The sequence below is a fragment of the Micropterus salmoides genome, unplaced genomic scaffold, assembly GCF_014851395.1.
Source record: "Micropterus salmoides isolate LMB-PRFRI ecotype aquatic unplaced genomic scaffold, ASM1485139v1 Ms_hic_scaffold_11, whole genome shotgun sequence".
NCBI classification, from domain to species: Eukaryota; Metazoa; Chordata; class Actinopteri; order Centrarchiformes; family Centrarchidae; genus Micropterus; species Micropterus salmoides.
In genome coordinates this window covers 17,817,314-17,831,793 of record NW_024040152.1, presented here as the reverse complement: position 1 = coordinate 17,831,793, position 14,480 = coordinate 17,817,314, and the positions used below count along the sequence as shown (strand labels likewise).

The 14,480-nt window shown below is 41.7% G+C and overlaps 1 protein-coding gene across 1 annotated transcript; it reads right to left on the bottom strand.

Annotated features, from left to right (window-relative positions):
• Positions 1–3,882: 3,882 nt before the first annotated feature.
• On the bottom strand, positions 3,883–14,037 carry LOC119897678 (transcriptional repressor scratch 1-like). The gene is given in 3 exon segments (XM_038711564.1): positions 3,883–7,291; positions 7,294–7,751; positions 13,173–14,037. Coding segments are annotated over 3 exon segments (843 nt in total). The 5' UTR covers positions 13,288–14,037; the 3' UTR covers positions 3,883–7,021.
• Positions 14,038–14,480: the final 443 nt, after the last annotated feature.

Below are 14,480 nucleotides of genomic sequence, written 5' to 3'. Positions count from 1 at the left end.
TTTGACTGGAGAAAGTTTTCTTATTTTAATTGTTGTGTATTTCATTATTTAATTGCTGTGTGTATCAACAGGTACTGGCTAATGATTAAGTGAAATTCTAATAATGCAGTGGTTTTCAAGATAGGAGTACAGTGGTGAGTGGAGAACAGAGGAGAGTAGAAGGAAGAGGGGGACAGGTGGAGCAGAGGAGAGAGGAGGTAAAAGTGAAAGTAAAAGAGCTGGAGAGGACAGAAGACAGGTGACTATCAAAGCTGATCCAAAAAAGTCAGCATGAGGTTAAGTAAAGAAGTTCCTGTCACAATTATGGACAATTAAACCTTAACTATTTTCACAAATCAGACACATTCACTATTGAAAAAATAACCTTTGCTGTTATGATTTTATTTTGCACCCAAAGCAATCGCTCATTCCCTGTAATGAGAAGTCATTGATACACACACACACACACACACACACACACGCACACACAGTGTTAATTTGACTTGCCAGAAAGGAAAAAGTGTGATTCGCTTGAGTAGGTCCCTGGACATGAATCTAAAGACAGTAGGGAGCGTGCAGAGCAATCAAGTGATAAAGCTTATTATCTGAGAGGAGCTATATTCTAAGACTTATTATCTACCAGGAGTTAAATGACTTTCAGGTCCTCAAAGGCCTGATGGCCTGGTTTGACTTGGCAGGAGTGAGAAAGAAGAGGTGGTTGGAGGAAGCGGGGCGACGGATAGCATGCAGGAGGGCGTAAGAGAGAGGTTGAGGAAGAAGCAAGCAGGTGATGGAGATGGAGGAAGGGAGGAAGACGAGAGAGAGGAGAGAAAATCAGACGAGAGGAGAGGGGGAGCAGATGTAAAAAAGATGAGAGAGGAGAGGAGAAGTTTGAAGACAGGAGGGGGGAGGAGAAGGTGATTCACAGGCGTGGGCAGTGACTTCTGTCTTTTTGCAACTGCTGTGAGGCCAGTTTTCTGGTTAGGGTTGGGAAATATACTGTACTTCATAAAGCTGCAGAGTGCTACATTGTGTCTTTGTTGAGGCAGTTCAGATAGTTTACTACTATAGATACTGTAGATGGTTTATTGCCTTGGATACCACAAGTGTTGGCATAGCAACAATAGATTGTGTGCCCACTGGGAGCTAACAGAAAGGCTGGAGTGTATCTCCACTGATTTCACAATAATAAAATACATGACATCACTAAAAGCTGACCTGATGACAACAAAAGAAAAGGCAAAAAAGAGTTGTTTATATGTGCTTTTACAGAAAGTTGTCAAATTGTCTTAAGCTCAATGACTAGCAATAAAGCTTCTGCAGTGAGGCTCTCCAAATTGATCTCACATGAAAAAGTGTTACTTTGAGATGAGGTCCAGCTGAAACAATGCCTGACCAGGTCACCTTTCATTCAAAGTCACTGCAAGATCAAGGTTAGTTGGTCAGTTGCCCATGCAGTGTCACCAGAAGTCCATGACTGCAGTCCCAGAGACCCCCTCGTGTACTGTACTGTATGCCCTGGATCACAACAATGTGACCCTCTGCCAGCACACAGAAACAGCATCAGGCCCTTGTTGTTATTGCTGGTATTGAGGAAAAGAACTTCAGTCCAGCAAGTGTTAAGTGTATTTCAACTCACCAGTTTATTTCAGTTTCCATCTTTCTGTAACAGCAGTATTGTATTGTGTTCCTGCAGTTCTTCATACTGAAAGCCCTTTAAAATTCTGTCCCATGAAAAGTGTGTATAAGTTGAGCAGCAGTTGAAACAGCAGTGGTAGTATAAGGCCTAGATGTTGTTCTTTGTATTTGTTACGAATAGCCTAATAAATGAGTGGATTTTAAAATTGGATTAAATTACAAATCCTAAAACAGGATACCTAGAAGATCATTCAAGAGCATGGAGGAGATACCAGGAGATGGCCATTACACTAGGAGAGCTGGATAGGGCTGTAGAAGGGCATTAACCCAGCAGCAGGACCGGTATCTGTTCCTTTGTGTGAGGAGGAACAGGTTGAGCGCTGCCAGAGCTCTACAAAATGACCTCCAGCGGGCTACTGGTGTACATGTTTCTGGCCAAACTGTCAGAAACAGACTCCATGAGGGTGGCATGAAAGCCACTGGAAAGAGGTGATGTCACATACTTCTGTGTACCAGTGATGTGTTCTCATATTATCAGTCCAATGTTAATTAAATCTGAGGTTTAATTAGTTTGAAGTAAATACATAATAATTTGATAGTTTCATAATTAAGGTTATAGAGAAATATCAGAAATGTCAGATTTTAAACTAAGTTTCCAGGGCCGTTAAATGATACCCTACTTAACCACTGCTAACTGTCCAAAAATGGAATTAACTAATTGCTGTATTTAGCCATCCATTCAGCCCATTACTGGTGGATAGCTTCCAGCCTCAAGAGAGCTAATGAGCACACTGTCCACCAGTGTTAGCCCAGTCCCTCTTTAAAGTTGTAAACATTTAGATTTCAGTCCTGGTTGATTTAGTGACACCTGTGGATACAAGTAGGCCTAACAGCAAGTGTGATTTAATATCACAGTCCCAGAGTTCTGGGGTTAGCAAAACGAACTATTGTTGTTTTTATAAAGAAGTGAAGCAGGCCCTTTTTCCATCAATCTGTGAGCAGCCGTGATCTGCACCGCATGAGTCTGTAAACAGCAGGGAACCATGAAAGGAGTTGGTTATCTTGCTGAAAAGTTGGAGGTGTGCAGCCTGTTGCCCACAGCTCTTCATCTCACTGTGGCTGCTCCTTCTTGTTTCATTACTCTGCAATATTTCAAGCTGATCTGCTGTCAAAAAATGACCGTTGTCTTGTTTTGTAGAAGCATTTTTGATGAACAATAGCGGTCAATGCAAATCTCAATGACAAACATATTGCATTTCCTTTGACTACTTCATAAGTCACCTGGTGTTTCACCAGTTAAATGTGTTTAATGTGAAGCTGCAGCAGTAGTAAATGCAGTTTGCATTAGTAGTGACTTCACAGCATCTTTTCTGGGAATGTTGCCACCAACACCCAGTTTATGATACATTACATTAAATTGAAAATGCTTTTATCAGCGGGCCATAGGCTCAACCTCCATTGTGTTATCTCATTTGGCAACAGATAATAACTTAACTGACATTTATTCAAATGAAAATCTTCAAGATTATTACTATATAAACATACAATATTGACAGAGCTAATACAAAATATGGGCTGTAGAGTCCAGAGTCAAATGTTATTCTATGTAAATTAACTCAACACTCCTCTGACTTAAAGGTTAACTTGTTTAAGCTTCATTACTAACCACTCTAGTGCAGCGAAGCAGCTACAGTCCAATACTGTTTGTATTTTTATGTTGTGTATATTAATTATGATTGACAGAAGACTTTAATATATCTTTAAACAAGTCAAGACACAAAACTATGACAAATTGCCTCGGTTGGTTAAGATTATTCTTTATTATGAAGTGCCACAAAATGCTTTGTGTTCATTGTGCTTACATTGTCTGAATTCTGGCTCAAAAAAACCCAGGAAATCCTCTCTCTGCAGCAGAGAGCCAGATCTCCTGAGATAAGGTGTGTCAGATATCACTATACAGCAGTAAAAATGTCTCAATCCAAAGGATTCTTTACAAACCCTCTTGCAATAAATGATTATTTAGGTTACCATCATTCTTTAACTTGGAAATACAAAAAAAGAAGAGAGGTCAAGCTAGTACAAGGTTTTTAATTCTTCTCTACCTGAATTCTAGTTAGTTTCATTGTGCTACTTTCTTTTAAGGTGGAGATGACTAGAATGGAAGTGCTTAGAGAGAACAGACCTGGAGCTCACCCAGAGACAGACACAGATGCACACGCTAAGCTTTTCTGCCTCAAAACTACTAAACAGCCACACCATGACAAATACCCTTAAGACCTTTAATATGCAGTGCAGAGTTGCAAAGAGTTTTATTCCACAATGTTACAATTTGTGGGTCTTAAACAACAACTGCAGACATCGCAGCCAGATCCTCTCTACTCTCAACTTTGTACCTGTCACACTGTGATCAGTTGCTACAGTAGAAATTGTGTTTTCGTTCTCATTCAGATGGAAATCTGAAGTAAGATTTCAGAGTGGGTGGTTAAAATAATAGCATATTCTTATTTATTGGACCTATGTCGCTGAGCTGTATTAAGAAATATGAATTTAATACTTTTGTTTTCTTTGCATATATGGTCTCTTTTCTATACTTGTGCTTGTTTGTGTTTGTGAACTCCCTGTGTTTATGCACCTAATTTAATGTCTGGACCTACATTGTATATATGGTTGCTGTGGAGTATTTTGACCAAGACTTAAAAAACACAGAAGACAAAGACAAAAATGTAAGCCATAACAAGTTGGAGCTCTATGACTAATCGTCTGATACAATTCAGATAATTGCAGCTCAGATCTAGTTCACACATCAAGGAGAGAGATAAGACCTGTAATTTGCTGACTCACATACTGATTGCTTCACTCACAACCAAAAAATGGCTCTTTCTTATTGACTTGTGAGCTACATTTTTCCCCAAAAAACTGCTTTGTAAAAGACTTAAAGATAGTATTGTCTCCTACAATAGAAGACTATTATTACAAAATGTTGACTTTTTGACTTCAGAACATTTTCAGGTCTAACCGCCTTTGACAGCCTTTGATGTCAAACAGGTCCTATAACTTTATCTCTGAGATGTATATGAAATTAGATAATGGGTCCACGTATCAGTGCAGACTCTCCTTTTGTCCCTATGACCTTAAATGGTGTTGTAAATCAGTCAACCCCATCTTTAACAGAGTTATTTCATGCCTGAAGAAGCACTGCATTTATCAAAACTTCCTTTGTCAGAGATCCACATCTGAATACTAAACTCATTTCTTTTCAGTTGTTGAACGATTGACTGTAGACACAGATGCTCTATGTGGGGGCATGCACCCATGCACTTGTGCACGTATGTCTATGCAAGGTTACAAGGAATACATATGGCATATTATAGACAAGAACTTAACTTTTTGTGCAGGTCTGTGTGTGCTCAGTCTGTCTCTCAGCAAGCTCCATGAATCTGTAGAAAAGGTTTCTGAGCTGCAGAGAACTGGGTTCAGCAACACTGGTATTGGCCACCTAGCTCAAAGGTTAAACCGTCTACGGGTTGGGGTTGATTAGAGATAGCCTGTCTGTAGGTATATCACTCATAGAGATAGCCCATGGTCGGCCCAGTAGGGTTAAATGGGGCCTACTGCAGAATAATCAGGACTCGGTCTAATGTATCTACTGGACTGTAACGGTTAAGATGCTGTCAGACCATCCAGCTAAAGTGCATGCTTTTTCTGTGTTTTAAGAATACACGCTTTATGGTTTGGAAGTGCACTGGAGGGGTAGTTGAATAATGCATTGGATTTAAAGTTGACCTGGGTCCAATTTCAACAATGCACCAAACTTTGACTTGGTTTTCTATTGAAAATATATGAGAGTTGCTAAATACCATGTAAGCTAACTATCATATTGGCACATCACATTGCAAACGATCTGATTGCTGTATTGACCTTATTTTATTGTTTATTTGTATCAGGACAGAGTTTAGATGGGCCTCTTAAAAGGTCTGTAAAAGCCTGCTCTTACATTTCTTGACTGCATGACTCAGGGAAGATGTTTTCAACACATCCAAGTGCCATTTTAACATCCCCGAACTTTAATAAAACATTGAACTCTCATGAATGGCTAATGATCCAATGTTAGATCCAAAATTAGGCCTCTCCTGGTTATTGTTAGCAAGCTTATTTTGGGTGAGTTAGCCTAGCACAGGTCTGTCAGGGTTATAGTTATCCTACAATAGTCCTCACACCCAGCAGGCAGCTGATCCCAGCCTCTCTAGCCTACATCCTACATTAGTTCTACTCACTAAGAGGCAGGCAGTGCATAACAAGAGAGGAAAGACAGGACTTTTATTTTTGTTACTCTAACACTACATTGGCATGTTCCCTGATGTCTGTAATATTAGTATTTTTCTGTTTATGACTATAGGTGAAGTAAAACATACCTGATTTTTAAACTGCTATACAGTAGTAGGTAATACTTCATAACTTCATCATAAAATACCATGCATTAGTGATTATTGCTTTTAAAGAGTCTATGGAGGCTCCAAGAGAAAAATATTGCCCTCAGGTTCTATCTATAGGATTTTGGCAAAATCATAAGCTTTTTATGATGTTGGCATAGATTTCATAATTTTTTTGCATGCAATAACGTTAATAGAAAAAAAAGGTAAACAACATAATAAAAAATCATACTCAAAAAAGTGACATATGCTTTGGCCTGTAGTGATAGAAAGAGGTTGGCAAATATCCTACATACATATACAGAAATTAAAGTGCAACAAATAAGTTAACTGTATCACTTCATTGTTATCAAATCAAGTATAAACATACATCAAATAAAAAAGGGAAAATGCTCAAATAATAAAATAAATAAATTGTATTTTTACCTCAGTAGTGGAGAGAATAGGGTCACTTGGTGCAGCAAAACATTATTATTATCATTATTATTACTGTTATTATTACTATTATTCCCCCAAAAAACAAAATGAGAAGGAAAAACTCTTTCACTGCATTTCGGTGCAGGGAGGAACCCAGTAGCTATAGGCTTACTATTGTCTTTGTCATCATCCTCATCACCATCAGTGTCCGAAAATATACGATGCCATACTGTATCTAGATGCCAGAAGGAAGCTGTGTTAGTATTATTGTCTCTATCCAGAGCAGACAGAGGAACAGGAGGTGAACAATTTTTGAGGAAGTGCATGCGTAGATCAGTTAAATCCTTAAGTGGGCAAATCTCAAGGAGAAAAATTGTGCTATCTTCATCATCTTCATCATCATGAATAGGCTCCAAGGAAAAGCAAAGGTGGGGGGAAGTGGGGGGGCAAGGTCATATTCTGACCAAAAATAGATTGTTTGTGTCTGCAGTTCAGTTTGTAAGGATGATGGTAATTTACGTCTGCAGATTTGTCTGTTGTTTTATCTCTGCAAGGGGTCATGCATCTAGGGGGCCTAGAGGAGAGAAGGGGCCTTTGAAGCAGGCGGACTCGTAGTGCTTGTTCAGGTAACTCTTGAGCGCGAAGGTCTTGTTGCAGCGTTTACACTTGAAGTGTTTGAAGGCCGAGTGGGTCTGCATGTGAGCGCGCAGGTTCGAGCGGTCTGCGAAGGCCTTCCCACAGTGGGCGCATCCGAACGGCTTCTCGCCCGTGTGAGAGCGCATGTGGCCCTGCAAAAGCCACGGTCGACTGAACGCTTTCCCACACACACATCGCATTTGTGCTTGAGGTCGTGAGTGAGCAGGTGCATGGCCATGGCAGGCATGGACACGTACACCTTCCCGCAGGTTGGACATTTCTTTGCCAGCTTGCTGTCCAGCGAGCGATGTGTCTGTTTGTGCCGGCTCAGATTGGAAGACGTGGCGTAGGTTTTGCCGCACTCGTTGCAGGTGTGCCTCTGGATGGTCCTGGGGCTGCTGATAGCTTTCCTCCTCGAGCGGCCGTCGGTGATGAAGAAGGCATCAACTGTGTAGCCCTCACTCACTGCTGCATCTCCATTGATGTAACCGTCAGTGATTTCTGAGCCAGGACTGTCAGGGGACTCGGAGTCAGGAGCCCCATAGTCGCTGTGGATACCATCGTAGAGGGGGTCAGGGGATGGCACCTTGATCCCACTGTCACTCTCACCATCATACACAACAGGGCTGATGTAGTCACTGATGTAACCAGCTGACATGGGAAACAGAAAACAATGTTACGTTATAGGACACTGACGTGAAAGTTATAATAGAAACGGATTTACACTGAAGACTGGCATCGGAATCAGAAATATATACAGATTTAGACTTATGTTTTTGTCTTGATGTATATAGGCAGTAAAATATGCAAATTTGCTACACACTAGGCTACTGGCAAAAACATAATTTTTTCGTGGACTGGTCAATTTTTGAGATTGTGGGCTTTTGTATCCATTACATGTCTACTTTAAACTAGTGAAAAACAAAAAAACAAACAAAATACACATACACATTTCAGAAAACTTAAAAAATAATTGTCTTGATGTTATTTATCACCTAGGGGAGTTGTCTGTGAAGTCACCCACGTCATAGTTATCTAAGGAAGATTAACCTGACTTGGTTGAAGATACTTTGAAAGCATTTCGCCTCTCATCCAAGAGGCCTTTTCAGTTCTATGACTGGCAGGGAGTCTCAGCTGTTAATCTCAGCTGTCATTATCAAGGTGATGGACACCGTTTGGTTTGTTAGCACTCCTAGCTGTTGTAACCGCAGTCATTACGGTCGTTAAAGTCACCTGTGGCCAGGTCTGAATGGCAGTCGTTGGCATTGTCACGAGGTCAAGTGTGAGTGTTTGTTCAATCTCATGGGAAGGGATGAAAGACCTCATCCCCTGTTGAGAGATGGCTTCTCTATTCTGGTGTAAATTGCTACTTTCACTCCTCTTTCAAACCATCTGTCCTTTCTGTCCAGAATATGAACATTGGTTCGAAATAGTCTCTTTATCCTTCAAATGTATGTAAACTGTTGAGTCTTGACCTGAGGAGTTCTTCTGTGTTGAGCCATGTGTTTGTGTAGGTTGTTTAGTTTCCCTGATATACAGGTCTGTGCATTCCTCACTGCACTGGACAGCATGCACTAGAGTAGCATACGCTAGATTATGCATTAGACGGTGTGTGGTATCCACCACCTTGATAACAACCCCACAGAGATTTAATAGCTGAGACTCCCTGCCAGTCAGAACTGAAGAGGCTTCTTAGATGAGAGGTGAAAGAATCTTCAACCAGTTGCCCTTCATTTTAACCTTCTTTTGATTATTAGGGGAGTTTCATGGTGATCTATTAGTTAAAATATTTACCCTATTCACCAGTAGTATCTGACCGTGGCACAAATGGCCATAGGTGCAACATTTATCCCATATCACAGCAGAGACTCACAGTTCATATAACAGTAGAAAATGTGACAAACATTTGCTACTGCACATGTCTGTCTAACAGGGAGACAACAGAGAAAAATTTGGATTAATGCCATTAGACTGCTGTAGCCAGCTGGACAAGAAGAACAGAGTGAAATCAGATAGTCATCTTCTCTCCCCAAGCTTATCTTTCTTCACAGAGACAGTAATGCAGAGATTCAGTATACTGACCAGCATTACACAGTCTGAATTGCTGCAATTAAATGTGTGTTCTCAGTGATGTAGACAACTGAATTACACCATTAGTGTTATACAACTCATCTTATGTGTATGTGTATGGTGTCTTTTCTGCTTCTGCATCCCACTTGACTGCATTTGCTATGATACAAAACATTGAGATGATGTGTTCATTCAGCAGCTGGCTCATTCAACTGGTAACTTGTTTCTAACATGTTACTGTATGTATGTGGAAAGACCATTAAGTAGTTCACTATGGACACAAGCGCTGACATGACAGGTGGATCACTATGTGTTGAGAAACCAGGTCCAATTTTTTATTAAACTGAAAGAAGGCTACACAATGGTTGAAACTGAATGTTCCAGTGAAATCTGGTCCTAGGTCAGTAATTTTACATGTGGTATTTAAGAGATTTGATACTATGTACTGACAAAAACTTAAATAAGCTACCACCTGTCAGGTATGAAAGGACACAGAATGCAGTGATAGTCGTAGTCCTTCAGCATGTATCTGCCCTGTATAAGACTTTGGCCAAGTGCCATTCCCTGTATTTGCCCTGCATAACTAGTAATTCACCATCAGTAAAGCAACAGCAAATGTGAGTGCTTTTAACATATGTGAAAGTCACATATTGTAACACAGAACATCTGACTGTCTCTCTCCTCTCACACCTGTGGCAAGTAGTGGAGTGTGAAAAAAAAGCCTCCAGTTATTAGAGATAATTCAGCAATGTAATTCCTCTCAGTCTCAAAGGTGGCAGTTAAAACACTTCCTTTGTGGATAATAAATGCACACAGGCTGACCCTGAACTTGAGAAAGCTGATTTAGGGAGTGAAAATGAGCATCAGCACCACGGACAGATCCAGTGCGGTGCAGGTCGCTGGCACATTGACAGTGAGGCTGCCGTACAGGCTCACTCTGTGAAGACTTGCACAGAAAGACTTTTAGGCAAAATACAGTGAATGAAACTCAAGCAGTATGGATATATATGAGCAGGTTGGATGATGCTAGTATGGACATTTTTCAGGGGCTTCATAAATATGTGACTGGCTAGAAATGCTTATTTACATGTACATAAACATAAACAACTGTACATAAACACATACTAACTACCATATTTACAAGCACACACATTATAAAATAGCTTCAGACTTGGTTCACTGACATTCACTCTAAACACAAGTGTGTGGATGTACAAGTGTGTCATTACTCACATGTTGTTTTCTGCTTATTTACTGTTTGTTGTGGCTTTTTGTGGCTTACTGCCTTTGAATAATAGTGACATCATGGGTTTAGTTTAAATAGCTTAAATGCAGACTAAACTGGCCCTGAACACAGGAATCCAAAAACACAACCTGTGACACTGCAATAGGCTTATATCCTAACCTTTTCTCATTATTAATCATATACACCCAATACCCTATACAAATCCATCCTTTAACTTGTTAAGAAGTTACATCTACACTGAGCCAACCAAAAAAAACAGCACACTATCCACAGATACACAAAAAACGCAAAAAGAAAAGTATGGGCATAGTAGCTTTTTAAATATAATTTTTGGATAATTTTAATTAAAATATCAAATCAAGTTTATTGCCGCATTCACAATCATGTACCTCTAGTGAAATTTGCTTCACCTCCATTGAGAAATGCCCTGCTCCAGCCAGGATACAAACCCAGAACCTTTTTTGCACTGAGGCTACAGTGCTAATGACAGACCAGTAACCATTATGCTACATAATGTAGTCTGGATGTGCATCCTTGGGGAACAAAATAGTAATTTACTTTTTTCTTCTTTAAGAAATTCATGTTGTTATTATTGATCTGGTGTCTCAGAGTGTTTCTGAGTAAGATGCAGGAGCAGAAAGCTCTATGGTATGCTATAGGCCTATGTGACACCACATATCTGTCTATGTGTTAACAACTACGAGCGTCCCATCTGAAAACACAGTCCCCATCACATGCAACGCACGGAACACGGGAGGGATATAAATTATTCCAAAAGCCGGTTCGTTCAAGCAGAGAGTTGTTGTGGGCAGAGCATGTGCTGCAGTGTATGTAGAAGCTGTATTAAGCTGTTGCCATCAGATGTTAGGGATGGAGACAAAAGGTGGCTGGGACAGGCAGCGGTGCACGGTGCAGCTGAGGCTGCAGATCGCGTGTCAAGCCGAGCAGGGGGCTTGTTAACCTCGACATTATAAATACACCACTGACAGCCTTTTTGCTTTAGGAGCAGTTAAATGCTGGCAAGACCGCGCACGGAATACACATGTTGATGTGCAACATTGTGCCAGTGACATTGGGGTGGAAGCAATGCAGTGGCTTCATCTACATTTGTGTGTGTGTGTGTGTGTGTGTGTGGTGGGGGGGGTAAAATGTGACGCACACAGTTACAGGGTGTGAGGAAGTTCACAGCTTCAGCAAAGGGCAATGCAATGGGGCCCCACTTTGTTAGGCCTAAAGTGTAAATATAAAAAGAATATTATAAAATAATTAAACAATTACACCAGGACAGTTAAACATAGTCCATCCCCTGGGTTAGAAATGTTACTTCGTTTCAGACTCGGTTACCATTAACTTATGTTCAACAGTTCATATGTGACTGTAAAGTGAGATAGTCAGGAACCTAGCTACCACAATGCTGGCTTGTGGTAGCTCTACAAAGAGTAGACATACAAAGAGTAATACTTTTATTTAAAAATACATAAACTATTTAGTATAGGCAAGATCACCGTGCAAAAATCTGCCGACATTGCAAAAACGAGACCGGCATACCTGGACACTGAGCAGACCCCCAATGCCGAAGATATGAGCCTGTGATGGGGCTGATTGTATATGCAAACAAGAGAAATAAACCAGGACAACACTGGACCACAGCACTGTTATATAAAGGATTACTAAACCGCTGCTTATTTCTGCTGCACCTGGAGGCGGCTGGTGGAGAAAAATGTCGGTGGAGTGTAAAAACGATTAGATTATTTTCCTCTTTAAAACATCTACACCCAACCCAGTATGTTTCATGCACCTTAACCAGAAGAATCGAACTGAGCTTGCAGAACCACGTCCAGAAAAAGATAACATTTAAACTGAGCTCCGCATTTGTTAATTACAAAAAAAACAAAAAAAACAAGTGCAAGTGGACCAGATATTAATAACCACCGCCCTGTCTTTATCTCTTTTAACCTTACTTAGCCTGCGTAGTGGGGGAAAGGTCCCGGCTGACTATGAGCCAGAATCGATGAAACATGGGACGCGCTGGATTTAGTTGATTTCTCAAGTGACCTTTCTGCTCCAGACGCTTAAAATCAAGCCTGCTGTAACTTAAATATTCCCAGTAAATAAAGTGTTAGCTTGCGTGGCGCAGTAACACTCACTGAGCTGGGCACAGTGGCCCGTGTCCATCCCATCACTGTCCTCCTCCTCTGAGCCATCGCAGTCCTCTGAAGTGCACAGCTCTCACAGGCTACACTAATAACTCTTTGAAGTCCCAGAATTACTACATTTTACAATTACAAAATTTTGCAATGGACTGCTTAGTGCGGGGCTTTGAAGCTTGTATTAGCCTTCAGGATGGTAATGACTGTGATAACTCTGTGCTGCCTGTAATCAATGATTATAGGCTGCTTATCTGCCTTGAGCACACCCACATCACCCTACAGGTATAGCCAACAACCCTGTGAAGAATTTCAAACGCAAATGCTACAGAGACACCAGATGAAGAAATATTTGAGGATATTATAAGAAGTCCCCGTGCGAATTCGATAGTTGTCTTTTGTTGATAGTTGCAGATCTGCGCACGAATGTGTCAGATGTGTCAGGGAATCCCTCCAGGACACAACAGGTGAATCCACCTCTTAGTCACTCATGCCTTATTTTGGAAACAGCGCTGTCAGGCTCCCTGCCTGTCACCCTCCTCCTCTTTGTCAGAGCGACTTGTTTCTGAGACACCTGTTAATGCTCGCTGTGTAGGCAGCCTGACCTACCTTTGTCATGGAGCCGCAGGCTGAGGTCTGTCCTGTGCCGGTAGACGTTCTCCAAATCCGCCCCGGTGGAGAAATCATCCAGTTTCACCTTTTTCACCAGGAAAGACCTTGGCATGGTGGTGCGACACCGACACACACTGTCACGAACACAACGACACACACTGACAAACACAGCCGATCGCCGACGGCCTGGCCAGCGTGGTGATTCGCCCGTTACACGCCAACAAGACAGGCGAACCACAGGAGGGTTGTCTTCAGATTTTGGAGGAGCTGTGAATTGATCCGGTAAAATAGTTGATTTCTTTTCTGTTTCAGTCTCTCCGGCTGTCTTCTGTCTCCCCGCGTTTAGTCCTCGTGCAGAAGAAGGTGAAAATGCAACTTCAGCACCGGACAGCTCCCTCCGGGGGGTGCCTCGGGTTCTCTGCGCTCGCGGGCAAAGGCTCGCGAGCAGTCAAAAAATAAAAAACAAAATAAGAGGCGGTGGAAGGCACCCTGCAGCGCGTGCGGCAGCTCGCGGGCCTCTTTAAAGAAGAGGACGAAGAGATGGAGGAGGAAGAGGAGGGGGAGGAGGAGAAGGGAGGGATGCAAAGAAAATAAGAGGTAAAAAAAAAAACGGAAGGACTATTTTAGAAGCTTTTCCAAAAGAAAAATGTCGGACACCTTGTCCTTCCCTCTCTGCCGCAGAAGTAGTCCTAAATTCCAGTTAAAGAAGACTTACTCAGGTCGCTAGAAAATCACAATAAGACTCCCTGCGGTGGAATGGATCAACAGCATCCCCTCTTTTTCTTTCTGTATCCCCCTCTCTTCTCTCTCTCTCTTCCCCTCGGTCCCTCTCTTTCTGCAGCTTCCGCGAGGTGTTCCCGTGAGTGTGCCGTCTCGCGATCAGCTGTTGGCATTTATACGGCGCAGAGAGAGAGAGAGAGAGAGAGAGGATGGAGGGATGGATAGACACACACGGGTAGAGGGGAGTGCTTAATTTAATCCATCCCACATCCCCGGGGAGCGGCGACTGGCCCGGATGATTTATTGAAGCTGTTATCACCCCCCACCCCCTTCTATTTCTTTCTCTGTCTTTCATTCTCCTTCTACCTCCTTTCTCCCTTTCTCATTTTTTGATTGTGTGTGTGTGTGTGTGTGTGTGTGTGTGTGTGTGTGTGTGTGTGTGTGTGTTTGCGCGGTGTGTGAGGCGGGTCGCCATGTTTGGGGGAGATAAGATTGGAAATTATGTTTTTTGTTGTTTTTTTTTGATTCAGCTATCGCAGCATGTAACATGGCTTTTTAAAATATTGTGCAAGCTTTTTTTGGGAA